We start from the raw sequence: 16,100 nt of genomic DNA, 5'->3' as shown, positions 1-16,100 counted from the left end.
CAGTCTAGTCACATGGAGCAAATGGGTTCAATAACGCACTGGCTTGCACCTGCAGTCCCAGCTACTTGGGAGGCTGAGGTGGGAAGACTGCTTGAGCCCAGGAGTTCGAGACCAGCCTGGGAACATGGCAAGATCCCATCTCACACACACACACACAAAATTCAAAACACACACTAACAAAAATGGGCCCACACACTCCTCAACAGGCCATTTTCTGGGTACTTGTTTTCTGGAAATAAAATCCACACATGCGATTGTTCAGCCTGTAGTCAGCATTGTTTGGTGCACTTTCCATGTATCCATCTATATATTCAGCTCGACACTTCTGTCATAGCCTTTCTTTCCCCAGTCCCAGAGTCCTCAAAGGAAAAACTGTCAATCTCCTATTACCTAAGGGAACATACCTGTAGAATATACTCTCTTTTCCTCTATCTTTTAAGACCTTAAACAGAATACTGAGCACCTCAGTCCGAAGTGCTGACATTTCTCCTATAGTTTAAGTTGCAGTCATCAGGACTGATCCATCAGAGAACACACACAGCTGGTCACTGTTGATGCAAAAACAATCGCAAAGGCACTTCCGGTTTCCACTCCAGCACGTCTAAGAGCTTGGAGGTCGTCACTCCCTTACAACAAAATAAGCTAAACAAATGGAAACAAGCTAAAATAAGAAACAGTGATTCTGAGATTCATGACAGAATTAAGCTCACAGGGTAAAGATGTGCCCTGAAAACTAGACAGACAGGTGGATGCAGAGACTCACAGTTCACACGGAGCAGAGACCAATGCTGGGGCCATTCCTGGCAGAAACTCTTACACTGCAATGGATGAATTGCTGGGGACTTGGCATGGAGAAGTCTGAGAGTTCAAAACTTCAGGGGGTCAGTCTTTGGGGGCAGTCCCCACACTTTCATGAGTTTTATGTCTAGAAGTCCCACCACCTTCTCACTGGGGAGGTTGGAGAAGATTCCCCTGGGGCTTCTGGTGGAGGCGGTGGGAGGCAAACATTCTAAAGTATGCCCAGAGCTTTGTTCTGTTCCAGCTATGTTCTCTGTACGGAAGGCCAGGCCTCAAGGGAATCTGCTGTAATAAAGCCTTATCCGACCAGGGAAAGGGCGACTTGCTAACTCCAGCCCCCTCCAGTCTTCCTGTCTCAGGCAGAGGGAGGGGAAAAAAAAAAAAAGACTCAGAAACTCTTCTGAAAGGCATCCCAGGAACTCTGGCCTATCACTCCACACCCACCCAAACACAGGGATTTAAACACAAGAGGAAGATTCTTCCCTTCCCCAGTACTTGACCACCAAGTTAACCATCAACATGGCTCCGGGACAGTATCTGTGGGTTACAGCACAGAGTCATACGTAAGACACAGGCTTCATTTAGAAGAATTTTCTTGGGAAAACCAAAGACAACAACAGAGACAAACAAGGACATCGGAGGAAAATCGAAGCCTCTGACTCTGCTACAGATACAGCTTCCTCTATCGTTAAATCCATGCTAACTCCTAGCCAGATAAACACAAATCCTCACACACAAGGCTCATCTACCTCAGTTCCTATTACCCGACACGTCATGTTCAGCTTCTAAAAGCAACAAACATTACAGGCATGCTAAGAAAAAACAATCTGAAGAGACAAAGCAAGCATCAGAACCAGATTCAGATGTGGGAGAGAATCTGGAATTATCAGACAGAGAACTGCCAACCACTATGACTAATACGCTGAGGGTTCCATTGGAAAAAGTGGGCATTACGCAAGAAGAGATGGGTAATGGAAGCAGAGAGATGGTGTGTTAGTCCGTTTTGTGTTGCTTATAAAGAATACCTGAGCCTGGGTAATTCATTAATAAAGGAGGTTTAGGCTGGGCGTGGTGACTCACGCCTGTAATGCCAGCACTTTGGGAGATCAAGGCGGGTGGATCATCTGAGGTCAGGAGTTCGAGACCAGCCAGACCAATATGATGAAACCCTGTCTCTGCTAAAAACACAAAACTAGCTGGGCGTGGTGGCACATGCCTGTAATCCCAGCTAATCAGGAGGCTGAGGCAGAAGAATTGCTTGAACCCAAGAGGTGGAGGTCGCAGTGAGCCGAGATCGTGCCATTGCACTCCAGCCTGGGTGACAGAGCAAAACTCTGTTTCTAAAAACATAATAAAAATAAAAAATCAAGGAGGTCTATTTGGCTGATGGTTCTGCGTGGTACCAGCATCTGTTTGGCTTCTGGCGAGCCCTCAGGAAACTTTTACTCAAGGCAGAAGGCAAAGTTGGCACAGGTATGTCACATGGTGCGAGAGGGAACAAGAGAGTTGGAGTGCAGTGTCATGATCTCAGCTCACTGCAAGCCCCGCCTCCCAGGTTCATGCCATTCTCCTGCCTCAGCCTCCTGAGTAGCTGGGACTATAGGCGCCCGCCACCACGCCTGGCTAATTTTTTGTATTTTTAGTAGAGACAGGGTTTCACCGTGTTAGCCAGGATGGTCTCAATCTCCTGACCTTATAATCTACCTGCCTCGGCCTCCCACAGTGCTGGGATTACAGGCGTGAGCCACCGCACCCGCAAGCAACCAGATCTTTATGTGGCCTAATATGGTGAGAACTCACTTATTACTCCAACGAGGGCACCAAGCCATTCACAAAGGATCTGCCCCCATGACACAAATACCTCCCACTAGGCCCCACCTCCAATAGTGGTGGCCACATTTCAACATAAAATTTGGAGCAGACAAATATCCAAAATATATCAAATAGAAACTCAAAGATTCAAAAAGAAATACTAGAAATCAAAAACACTGAAATGAAGAAACAAAGAATGCCTTTGATAAGTTCACCAGTAGACTGGACACGACCAAGGGAAGGATGAATGAGCTTGAAGATATGTCAGCATAAACTTCCGAAACTGAAATGCAAGGAGAACAAAGAACGACAAATGAAACATAATATCCAAGAACTGTGGGGAAATTACAAAAGGTGTAAATACCCATAATGGAAATACCAGGAGAAAAAGAGAGAAGGGAACAAAAAGAATACAAACTGATGTGATAATATCTGAGAATCTTCCAGAGTTAATGACAGACACCAAACCATAGACCCGAAAAGCTCAGAGAACACAAGACAGGATGAATACTAGAAAATCTACACCTTCGTATAGCATATTCAAACTGTAGATTAGCAAAAAGAAAAATCTTTTTTTTTTTTTTTTTTTTGAGACCGAGTCTCACTCTGTCGCCCAGGCTGGAGTGCAATGGCGCGATCTCGGCTCACCGTGACCTCTGCCTCCCGGGTTCAAGTGATTCTCCTGCCTCAGCCTCCTGAGTAGCTGGGATTACAGGCGTGCACCACCATACCCAGCTAATTTTGTAATTTTAGTAGAGATGGGGGTTTCACCATGTTGGCCAGGGTGTGTTTCGAAATCCTGACCTCAGGTGATCCACCCACCTCAGCTTCCCAAAGTGCTTGGATTATAGGCGTGAGCCACCGTGCCCGGCCAAGAAAAATCTTAAAAGAAGCCAGAGGAAAAGAGCACCTTGCTTCTAGAAGAACAATGATAATAATGACATCTGACTTCTATTTACAAACCATGCAAGCAAGAAGAGAGTGGAGTAAAATACTTAAGTGTTGTAAGAAAAAAATTCACCAACATAGAATTCTTCAGTAAAATCATCCTTCAAAAGTGAGGAAGAGATAAAGACATTCTCAGACAAACAAAAACTGAGGGAATTGGTTGCCAGTAGGTCTGACTTGCGAAAAGATGTTAAAAGAAGTTCTTCAGAAACAAAAATCACATAGGTCAGAACTTTGAATCTACATAAAGAAAGGAATAGGGCTGGGGGCGGTGGCTCACACCTGTAATTCCAGCACTTTTGGGAGGCTGAGGCGGGCGGATCACTTGAGGCCAGGAGTTCGAGACCAGCTTGGCCAACATGGTGGAACTTTGTCTCTACCAAAAATATAAAAATTAGCCAGGTGTGGTGGCGCACGCCTGTAATCCCAGCTACTCGGGAGGCTGAGGCATAAGAATTGCTTGAACCTGGGAGGCGGAGGTTGTAGTGTCCCACGTTCGCTCCACTGCACTGTAGCCTGGGTGACAGAGCACTCCATGTCAAAAAAAAAAAAAAAAAAAAAGACAACATTCTGGATATTTTAATGTCACATATTTTCAGTGAGGTACGATGTAGTCTTCCAATACCTAAGGTAGTATTTAGTAAAGATGTCTCCTCCAAAAAGTGTAACAAAATATTCAGGCCCAGCGCGGTGGCTCATACCCTCATACCAGTAATCCTAGCACTTTGGGAGGCTGAGGAGGGTGAATCACAAGGTCAGGAGTTCGAGACCAGCCTGGCCAACAGAGTGAAACCCCGTCCCTACTAAAAATACAAAAAATTAGCTGGGCCTAGTGGTGGGCGCCTATAATCCTAGCTACTCAGGAGGCTGAGGCAGAAGAATCACTTGAACCCAGGAGGCAGAGGTTGCAGTGAGCCAAGATCGTGCCACTGCACTCCAGCCCAGGCTACAGAAGTGAGACTCCGCCTCCAAAAAAAAAAAAAAGTATTCATTATATGAAAGAGTAGGGAGAACCAGGGCTTAGGTGACAATTCTCTTATTAGGACTGACAAATTGATTCAGGAAGGAAATTAAATGTTTATTTCCCACTTGCCTTTTGATTAGCAATTAAACTGACTTAGTATATCTACTCTACACAAGTACTGTCGAGTTAAAGCACAGGATTTGCAATAAAGAGAAAATATTTCCCAAGTTGGGTTTTAATGCACTAGTCTTATTTTAGCTAAAAGGACAATGTTAATTTATTCAACTGTATCAATTATGTATCACAAATAATTGATCAATTTTGCATCTATATACAGATGACGAGTGCTTGTTTCCTTTCTATTTTTTTGAGACGGAATGGAGTCTCACTCCGTCACACATGCTGGAGTGCAGTGGCGTGACCTCAGCTCAGGGCAACCTCTGCCTCCTGGGTTCAAGCCATCCTCCTGCCTCAGTCTTACGAGTAGCTGGGACTACAGGGATGCACCACCACGCCCGGCTACTTTTTGTATTTTTAGTAGAGACTGGGTTTTGCCATGTTGGCCAGGCTGGTCTTGAACTCCTGACCTCATGTGATCCACCCGCCTCAGTCTCCCAAAGTGCTGGGATTACAGGCGTGAGCCACCACGCCCAGCGGCACTCGTTTTCTTTATATCTGAATGTAACACAACATTAAAAGATTAAGAGTTTTCTACAACTTATTATATCGAGTAAATTAGCATTAATTATTCATCTTCCTTCTTCACTGATTAGTAGATGAAGGTTAAAATACAACCATTTTCATGCTAACAAAAATAAAAACAGGTGGATTATCAATAATGAATAAGGCTGACAACGACTTATTCCCTATGATACTACTAATTAACTGTAGGCATTTTTATTCAAGGCTTAAAAAATGCTACATCTGGACTTTTAAACATTTCTTTAAAAATATTAAAATATGGGGCCGGGCATGGTGGCTCACGCCTGTAATCCCAGCACTTAGGGAGGCCAAGGTGGGTGGATCACCTGAGGTCAGGAGTTCGAGAACAGCCTGGCCAATATGGCGGAACCCCGTCTACTAAAAATACAAAAATTAGCCGGGCATGGTGGCACGTGACTGTAATGCCAGCTACTCAGGAGGCTGAGGCAGAAGAATTACTTGAATCCGGGAGGCAGAGGTTGCAGTGAGCTGAGATCGCACCACTGCACTGCAGCCTGGGTGACAGAGCAAGACACTGTCTCAAAAAAATAAAAATAAAAATAAAAATAAAAATAAATAAATAAACCTGCTGTCAGGGTGTGGAGGCTCACGCCTGTAATCCCAGCACTCTGGGAGGCCTAGACGGGTGGATCACCCGAGGTAAGGAGTTTGAGACCAGCCTGGCCAACATGGCAAAATCCCATCTCTACTTAAAAAAAAAAAAATACAAAAATTAGCTGGGAATGGTGGCATGTGCCTGTAATCCCAGCTACTTGGGAGGCTGAGGCAGGAGAATCACTTGGGCCTGGGAGGTGGAGGTTGCAGTGAGCAGTGATCACGCACTGCACTCCAGCCTGGGTTACAGAATGAGACTTTGTCTCAAAAAAAAAAAAAAAAAGTCAGGTGGCATCCCTCCTCAGTTGACAACCTCCAGAGGCCCCACCTGCACCCGGGGTTAAGAGGTAGAGCCCTTGCCAGGACCCTCGAAGCCCTACGCGACCCAGCCTCGTGCCTTCTGTCTGCAGACCTCATCCTTGCCTGCCCCTCAGCCACACTGGCGTACATGCGTGACCCAAGCCCACTAAAGCCTCAGGGCCTTTGCACTTGCCAGCTCCCACTAGAATGTTCTCCCCAGACACCTGCCTGATGAGTTCCTCCAATGCATGTCCCTGACCACCCTACCTAAGCCAGCTGCATCCCACCCCTTCTATCACTCGGTGGCCCCTTGCCTTTCTACTACCTGGATATTAGACTTGTTTATCTGTCCACCCCACTAGAATGTTAGTTCCCTGATGGCAGGGACTTCTGTTTCATTGATTTATCCCTAGTGACTAGAACAATGCCTACAAGACAGGCCATGCTCATTTAAATGAGCACACTGGGCCGGGCGCGGTGGCTTATGCCTATACTCCCAGCACTTTGGGAGGCCGAGACGGGTGAATCACCTGAGGTCAGGAGTTCAAGACCAGCCTGGCCAACATGGTGAAACCCCATCTCTACTAAAAATACAAAAAATTAGCTGGGTGTGGTGGTGGGCTCCTGTAATCCCAGCTACTCCAGAGGCTGAGGCAGGAGAATCACCAGAACCTGGGAGGTGGAGGTTACAGTGAGCTGAGATCGCGCCACTGCACTCCAGCCTGGGCAACAGAGCAAGATTTTGTCTCAAAATAAATAAATAAATAAATGAGCACACTGATATTTAAATATGAAAGAAAAACTACTGCAATTTCTTATTAGATATTTGGTTTTATGTCCTTTTTAGAATACCAAGAGATAACTACCCACCCCCTCAAACTAAGGGACAATTTTCCCCACAAACCAAGAAGACAAACTCTGTACCCAATCCCAGCACTCCAGTCTTCATCTTCCTCCCTGGCTCACAGCTCCACGGTGGTACCAAGGCTCATGTGTGGAATGTTACATTTTAAAAAGCAGTGCACAAAGTCTATAGGCACAGGTTTTAATTACGTAAAAACAGGCATTTAAAAATAATAGAGAGAGAAATTGAGTTTGATGTTTATTAGGTTCATTTCTCAGTAAAGGTATACATTTAAAAAACACATAAAGTATATTTTAATTCCCATTTTAAAATGAAAGTATGTTTCTAAGCTTCCTGGGGGACTTGTAAGCTATTTTAAAATGTTAATATGAAATGGGAAATTAGGCAGGAGAATAAACATGGCATAAGATTAAAATGTTTAATCAAATATATTAAGGAGAAAAAGAGAGACCTCAGTAGGTCACAAATTTCTATAGTTATAAAAATGGAAGCTACTAACAGCCCTGCCTTCGAGTTTAAATGCCTGAGTCACACAGATCACCTTCAGTGCACCCAAGAGTTATAGGAACAGACTTACTCTGGAGTCTAAAAGTCCAGCTTCGTTGTAGAGCTCACCATTTAATGTGCCTCTTTAGTCACCTAGTAATTGTTATTTTGCCTTTGAACCCATACTTCTAAGACATTACTCAGTTTTGTTTTAAATAACTCAAAACCTTTTAGTCCTAGTAATACTAATTCGTATTTCAATTTGAAACAAGAACATACAAACCCAGAATCTGCAGCCTGGCACACAAAATAATGAGGCTCCATAAGGGTTTTTTGTTTGTTTGTTTGCTTTTTTGAGACAGTCTCGCTCTGTCACTTAGGCTGGAGTACACTGGCACGATCTTGGCTCACTGCAACCTCTGCCTTCTGGGTTCAAGCAATTCTGTCTCAGCCTCCCGAGTAGCTGGGACTGACTACAGGCGCCTACCACCACGCCTGGCTAACTTTTGTATTTTTAGTAGAGACAGGGTTTCACCATATTGGTCAGGCTGGTCTCGAACTCCTGACCTCAGGTGATCTGCCCGCCTCGGCTTCCTAAAGTGCTGGGACCACAGGCGTGAACCATCGTGCCTGGCCAAGTTTTTAAAAATTTATCTTCGGGCCGGGCGCGGTGGCTCAAGCCTGTAATCTCAGCACTTTGGGAGGCCAAGACGGGTGGATCACGAGGTCAGGAGATCGAGACCATCCTGGCTAACACGGTGAAACCCCGTCTCTACTAAAAAATACAAAAAACTAGCTGGGCGAGGTGGCGGGCACCTGTAGTCCCAGCTACTCGGGAGGCTGAGGCAGGAGAATGGCGTGAACCCGGGAGGCGGAGCTTGCAGTGAGCTGAGATCCGGCCACTGCACTCCAGCCTGGGCGACAGAGCGAGACTCCATTTCAAAAAAAAAAAAAAAAAAAAAAAAAAAAAATTTATCTTCGGCCAGGCGCGGCAGCTCACGCCTGTAATCCCAGCAGCACTTTGGGAGGCTGAGGTGTGCAGATCACGAGGTCAGGAGATCGAGACCATCCTGGCTGACACAGTGAAAACCCATCTCTACTAAAAAATACAAAAAATTAGCTGGGTGTGGTGGTGGGCACCTGTAGTCCCAGCTACTCGGGAGGCTGAGGCAGGAGAATGCTGTGAACCCAGGAGGAGGAGCTGGCAGTGAGCCGAGATGGCGCCACTGTACTCCAGCCTGGGCGACAGAGCAAGACTCCATCTCTGGGGGGGGGAAAAAAATTATCTCCCATGATCCTCTCCATGAGCCCTAAATCCCAGGTCAGTGGAAATATCCCATCCCCTCTCTCTGTTCCCTTCCCCAGAAAATATCACCCTTTCCACTTCCAATGCTGACCATGGGGATATTACACATCACCTGACACTCAGTTTCCCTCCACTCCCACATAGGTGGGATCATCTCTTCCCATGAAATCCTGTAGCCTTTGTATCATTTTACTCTTGCATTCCACCCTTAATAGTATTAAAGCTATGTGTATAAATGTGTACATGTGTATGTGTGTATTTTTTCATCATCTCCTTTACTGCACTGCAGATATCTTGAAGGTGGGGACCAAGTCTTATTAACACTGTAAATGAGGACCTTGATTTCAAGAAAGCCCAGATAAACCCGATTCATTGGATTAGAGCGCAATACTCTCATCTGATACACTCATTTAGTCAATCAACAAACATTTCTAAACTCATCCTTAACTACATCCAATTCTCACATCCTTGCCTCACGAGAAGTTATCACTGAGGTGGGCAGGGGTGGCACAGGTGTGGTAACTGCTGCTAGCTACCCTGCTTGTATCCCCCTCCAGCAGACGCCAATGAAGGACCACCGGGACACCTTCCCTCAGCTTCAGTCCTGTTCTTGAGACATTGCAGCAGCACAGCCGTTCACAGTTCCTGTCCGTGTTTTACAGAAGGGCTTGTCCCAAGGCCATTTTTTATACTGAACCAAATTCTGGCTTCCTGGATCCTCCTTCAATTGGACTGAAGGAATGATACACAGGTCTAAATCCTCCTCTCCGCAGCCATAAAAAGGGAAATCATGTCTTTTGCATGGATGCAGCTGGAGGCCAGTATCCTTAGTGAATTAACGCAGGAACAGAAATCCAAATACCGCATATCTCACTTATAAGTGGGAGCTCCACATTGGGTCCTCGTGGACATAAAGATGGGAACCACAGACACTGGGGACTATGAGCAGGGGTGGGAGAGAGGGGAATAAGGGTTGAAAAAGTAACTATTGTGTGCTATGCTCACTACCTGGGTGACAGGATCAGTCATACTCCAAACTTCCGCATCACACGATATACCCAGGTAACAAACCCACGCATGCACCCCCCGAGTCAAAATACAAGTTGAAAGTAAAATAAATAAATGCATAAATAGGCCAGGCGTGGTGGCTCATGCCGGTAATCCCAGCACTTTGGGAGGCTGAGGCGGGTGAATCACTTGAGGTCAGGAGTTCCAGACCAGCCTGGCCAACATGGTGGAACGCTGTCTCTACTAAAAGTACAAAAATTAGCCGGGTGTGGTGGCAGGCACCTCTAGTCCCAGCTACTCGGGAGGCTGAGGCAGAATGGGGTGAACCCAGGAGGCGGAGCTTGCAGTGAGTGGAGATCACGCCACTGCACTCCAGCCTGGGCGACACAGTGAGACTTCGTCTCCAAAAAAAAAAAAAAAAAGAAAATGAAGTGCCCTATAAGGTTTTAGAAGGAGTGAAGAGACTGGAAAGGTCTAAGGCTGAGTGCTGTGAGTTTCGTGGTGAATGTCCCACTATCCATGGAATCAAGGACTTTGAATTTAAACCCCAACTTTGCTCCTTACCTGTTGTGCGTACTCCTTAGTTGGATGAAATCAGACAAGTCACTTAACCTAAGCTTCCATTTTCTTGTCCATAAAATGGGAATAATATCTCTTACCTGAGAGGACTGCTGTGAAAACTAAATGAGACTCCTGAATTTCGTATTTCCATTAATGCTAATAAAATTCATTTACTGTGCAAAGCGCACTGAGTCAGAGCCAACTAAAACTCTTCACAGGGTCATGGCGAGGTTACGAGGCAGTGCACGTGGGAAGTGCTGGAAAGTGTGTGGCATGCTATCTGAAAAATCTCTCCCCAACCAGGACCCAATTCTGGTTTTCAGATACCTTTTTTTTTTTTTTTTTTTGAGAGTCTCGCTCTGTCGCCCAGGCTGGAGTGCAATGGCACCATCTCAGCTCACTGCAACCTCCACCTCCTGGGTTCAAGCAATTCTCCTGCCTCAGTCTCCCGAGTAGCTGAGATTACAAGCATGTGCCATCAAGCCCAGCCAGTTTTTGTATTTTTAGTAGAGACGGGGCTTTGTCATTTGGCCAGGATGGTCTTGAACTCCTGACCTCAAGTGATCCGCCCGCCTCGGCCTCAGATACATTCTTGTGTGAACAGTTGAGGAGAATAAGGCAGCAATCAGATGTTAATGGCATTGCTTCCAGACTGCCTGAATATTCCAGAGTACCAGAAAACACTGGTCAAATAACTGCTACTCCAACAGATTTCATAGCTGGGTATGTGGCCGGGTGCAGTGGCTCACCCCTGTAATCCTAGCACTTTGGGAGGCCGAGGAGGGTGGATCACAAAGTCAGGAGTTCAAGACCAGCCTGGCCAACATGGTGAAACCCTGTCTTTACTAAAAAAACAAAAATTAGCTGGGCATGGTGACGTGCACCTGTAGGTCCAGCTACTCAGGAGGCTAAGGTGGGAGAATTGCTTGAACCCAGGAGGTGGAGGTTGTAGTGAGCCGAGATCACGCCATGGCACTCCAGCCTGGGCGACACAGCAAGACTCCATCTCTCAAAAAAAACAAAAACAAAAAACTTAGGTATGTACAGCTAGCCTCTTGAATTATTACAATGCCTATTTTACTGATTTTAGTATGAATTCATTAGGATACCTCATATTAGCTCACTTAATTCTTTTTGGTTTTGGTGGTATAATATACATAAGTTTACCAAAAGTAACATTAGCACATTCACAATATTGTGTAACTGTCACCACTACCCAGTTTAAAACCATCTTCCTCACCTTAAGAGATGCCATTAAGCAGCCATTCCCTGTTCCCCTCTCCCCCTTGAAGCCTCAAAATCTGCTTTCTATGTGGATTTGCCGACACTGGGCGTTTCATATAAACAAAATCATACAATAAATGGCCTTTTTATCTGGCTTCATTGACTTGGCACATGTCCAAGGTTCACCTGCATAGCAGCATGTAGTGGCACTTCATCCTTTTTCGTGGCTAAATAATATTCCATTTTGTTTTTCCACTTATCAGCAGGTGGACATTTGGGCTGCCTCCACCTTTTGGCTATTGTGAGTTGTGCTGCTCTGAACATTTGTGGTCAAGACTATGTGTGGGCCGGGTATTGTAGCTCACACCTGTAATCCCAACACTTTGGGAGGCTGAGGTGGGCGGATTACCTGAGGTCAGGAGTTTGAGACCAGCCTGACCGACATGGAGATACACCGTCTCTACTAAAAATACAAAATTAGCGGGGCGTGGTGGCGCCTGCCTGTAATTCCAGCTACTTGGGAGGCTGAGGCAGGAGAAGGGCTTGAACCCGAGGGCAGAGGTTGTGGTGAGGTGAGATTGTACCATTGCACTCCAGTCTGGGCAACACAGCGAGACTCTGTCTTAAAAAAAAAAAAATAAATAAATAAATAAAAAAGACTGTGTGTGGGCTTATGTTTCATTTCCCTTGGATCAGTGTCTAGAATGGAATTCTTGGTCACACGGTAATTCTATGCTTGAGTTTTAAGGAACTGGCAGATGGCTCCAATGTGGCTGCCCCACTTTACATGCCCACCAGCAATGGTTGAGGGTTCCAATTTCTCCACATCTTTGCTGACACTTGTTATTGTCTGACTTAATTGTGGCCACTCTATTGGGTGTGCTGTAGCTAGCTTGTGGTTGGGATTTGTGTTTTCCTAATGGCTAATGATGTTACGCATCTTTTCATGTGCTTGTTGGCACTCTTACTTTTAACAGTTTTGTTAAGTCACTGGGAAGAGGAAAGAGTACATAAGGAAGTGCATTTACTCCCAATTTGCTACAGACCAAAAACCTTCTAGAACCCCACCTGCACTAACAAAGACTCTAACCCCCCACCAGAACTGTCTACCCTCCACCGTGGCACCATGGTGTGCTTGGGAATGCGTCTGGCATGGCCAGGCCTCACTCGCTTCATGATTCCAGCTGCATCCATCTTTGAGTATCCCTCTCTTCAACCTGTCACGTGGGCTACGCCCTTTGCTGCTACCTGTGCGTCTGAGCACAGCAGCTCTTTTTTGGCACGCTCTAAACTCCCACTCCCCATTTGGGTGTCATCACCTAGTGTTTTAGTTCCTGACCCTTCACTGCAGGCCCAGCACGGTGCTGTGAAAAAGTAACAAATCCACACCTATTTGTAAGAGGATGTAAGTAGCTCTTGTGAACAAGGATGGTGATGATGGCAGAGGCACAGCCCCAGGTCCTTGGCACCACCCCCTCACCATGACAGGCCAGTTGTCCGGCCCAGTTGTTGCAGCCCCTTGGCCAGCTGCCCTTTGGCTAGGGCTGAAGCGTGAGGACAGGGACGCTTACGCCCTCTCCATCTTGAGTTACTAGAACACACAATATACTTCAAGGACAAACAGACCAATTTGAGTAACATGAAAATTGGGTTTAAACAATTTTCTGTTCATACACTTAAAAATCCAAAGATTTAAGAGAACGGGCAAGCATAATAAAATCACAATGAAAAACAGGCAATGATGTTTCAGATTTACACTTAGGATGTGCCCAGCAAGCAATCTGGAGGCACTAAGTGTTAAATTGGCTAATCTTGATTTGATGATTCAGCTTTTATGTAAGTAATATTTACTAATTTTAGTACATTGAGTGTATATATACTCACTTCAAAGCTGAGAGAAGGAATGTTCTCCTTTTAACAACTTTTGTAAACAAGTGCAATTTAAAATACAGAACATCTCCCTAAACTTTAGGAATGTATACATACTTATACCAATGTGCCTACATGACATATGGACTTACACAGTACATGCTCTTACAGGTTTTTTTTTGAGGGGGGGGGACGGAGTTTTGCTCTGTTGCCCAGGCTGGAGAGCAAAGGTGTGACCTCAGTTCACTGCAACCTCCGCCTCCTGGGTTCAAGCGATTCTCCTGCCTCAGTCTCCCAAATAGCTGGGATTACAGGTGCCCGCCACCACGCCCAGCTAATTTTTTTGTGGGGTTTAATTTACAGGTTTTATAAATTATAAGCCTACCTTTCTCTCTAATTATTCTAGCTGAGATCTTTCATGCTCCAAAAGGGAGAAGACAGAAGACCATCCACACAAAAACTGAGAGAAAAAAAGCCACCTGCAAGGTCTAAAGGCATTTACCAAGTGCTTGCTTCCAGGAAAAAATTATTTTCCAAACCTCAAACTGAAATTACTCAAGGAAAAAAGCTGGAATAAATGATCGCATTATAAATGCTTCTAAGTAAAACCGGCAAAATTGTGATTACAGATGAGAAAAATCCAACAAAATACAGACTCATATTCACGTGTTGAGCCAGTGTGGACCATATGATGGTTTGCGATTTAACACAATCCTTTATTTTGCTGAAGTCTAATGGGCATGAAAATCTGACAGCCATAAAGTAAAGCACGTTAGAAAAGCACAGTCCAGGTGCAGTGGCTCATGCCTGTAATCTCAGCACTCCAGGAGGCTGAGGTGGGAGGACTGCTTGAGCCCAGGAGTATGAGACCAGCCCAGGCAACATAGAAAGACCCCATCTCTAAAAAAAGTTTTGTTTTTTAAAAAAGCACATCTTTTGGACATACAGCAAATTAAGTTGGCAGGCTAGGTCATATACCTGGTAGGTAGCCTGGAGTCAGATGAACCAGCCACTGACCAGATATGCGACCTCAGCAAGTTACTGCCTTTGTACCTCAGTCTCCTCATCTGTAAAATGGAAATAATAAGCATGGGCCTCACAGTGCTGTCATGACGATTATAGGAGTGAATATTACATTTATAATGTGCTTAGAACTGTGCCTGGCATATAGCAGGTACAGTGTTCAGTAAATAAAATCTCCTCTTGTTTCTTTGCTATTTTTGTGGAAGAATTTTAATCTCTTTAAAGTGAGTCTAACCTGAAACTAAAAGATAAGTGATTTTGGTCAATTATAACTGCTGTGGCTCAGCTCAGCTCTTTCCCTACTGTGGTATAAATTCTATTATCCAGATCTTAGGAATATATTTGTAATATTTTTGTGAATTAGTAACAGTTCAAAAATGTTTCAAAATTTATTTTATTTTATTTTATTTTTTAAAGACAGAGGCTGGCTCTGTCACCCAGGCTGGAGTGCAGTGGTGTGATCATGGCTCACTGCAACCTCTGCATCCCATGTTGAAATGATTCTCATGCCTCAGCCTCCCGAGTAGCTGGGATTACAGGTGCACACCACCATGCCCGGCTAACTTTTGTATTTCTAGTAGAGATGGGGTTTTGCCGTGTTAGTCTGGCTAGTCTCGAACTCCTGGCCTCAGATGATCTGCCCGCCTCGGCCTCCCAAAGTGTTGGGATTACAGGCGTGAGCCACCGCGCCCGGCCTGAGCCACCGTGCCTGGCTTCTGCTCTAATTTTTAGACCAAAGACTGTCAGATTGGATTATGAGTATCAGCAAGACAAATCTATAATATAGTTTTTAAAAATTGCATAATCCATAAGCATTCTATCAATGATTAAGGGAAATCTATGATTTTCTAGGTTCCCTGATAGTCAGGAGATAAAATCTTCTGTTTTGTGCCCAATTTAAGAAACTGGCCCAAACAATAAATGAATCAAAATGCAATGACTGACTAAACTGCAACAAGATAACAGCCTCAATTTACACAATGGTGAGCTCTAAAAAGCCCAAAGCAAATTTATAAACTCCCCAAAGAAAGTCTGTTATTTCCTGAGAAGTCAAGGAGAACAACCTTTACTTTTCTCTGCTTTAAGGATGAAAAAACTGATTCAAAGGTTCTTTTAAAGATTTTGGCAAAACATTTTCCCCTTACCATTTCTGTTTTCCCTTTCACCTTTTCAAAATTTTCTGAGTTATAAAAATAAACTTGCTTGATTTAGGAACAAAACTGGAAGTTTATGAAAATATCAGCTTCCTCTTTTAAATGGGCACTGCTGGGTAGGTGTGCTGCCTTGAACTAAACTGTGTACAGGTGATGAAGGATTTACCTTTATCACGTGTGATAAAGGATTTAACACGTGATAAAGTCACATGAGTGACTTCAGGTACACACACTGACCACCTGTTGAGTGGCATGAATTTGACCCTATGACCTATTATTTAACAATTAAACAGCGGGAGCGGCTGGGCAAAGTGGTTCACGCCTGTAATCCGAGCACTTTGGGAGGCTGAGGCGGGTGGAACATTTGAGGTCAGGAATTCGAGACCAGCCTGGCCAATATGGTGAAACCCCGTCTCTACTGAAAAAGAAAAAGAAAAAAAAATATATATATACACACACACACAC

At 44.8% G+C, this 16,100-nt stretch overlaps 1 protein-coding gene across 4 annotated transcripts in view; it reads right to left on the bottom strand.

Annotated features, from left to right (window-relative positions):
* The window catches only part of BAIAP2L1 (BAR/IMD domain containing adaptor protein 2 like 1), a 112,260-nt gene that overhangs the window by 37,896 nt on the left and 58,264 nt on the right, over positions 1 to 16,100 (bottom strand). The window contains exons 1-2 of one of the 4 annotated variants that reach the window (XM_009202601.4): positions 1,548 to 1,888; positions 405 to 642 (exon numbers count right to left, since the gene is read on the bottom strand). The exons of 2 other annotated variants lie outside the window; for them this stretch is intronic. In XM_009202601.4, coding sequence (XP_009200865.1) covers positions 405 to 484 — 80 coding nt within the window. In that variant the 5' untranslated portion in view covers positions 485 to 642; positions 1,548 to 1,888. Of the gene's footprint in view, positions 1 to 404; positions 643 to 1,547; positions 1,889 to 16,100 lie in introns of those variants that run through there. One more of the 4 variants, XM_031665606.1, reaches the window with a different exon arrangement.

The sequence above is a fragment of the Papio anubis genome, chromosome 4, assembly GCF_008728515.1.
Source record: "Papio anubis isolate 15944 chromosome 4, Panubis1.0, whole genome shotgun sequence".
In the NCBI taxonomy this organism is placed as follows: Eukaryota; Metazoa; Chordata; class Mammalia; order Primates; family Cercopithecidae; genus Papio; species Papio anubis.
This window is presented reverse-complemented; position numbering and strand designations above follow the sequence as displayed.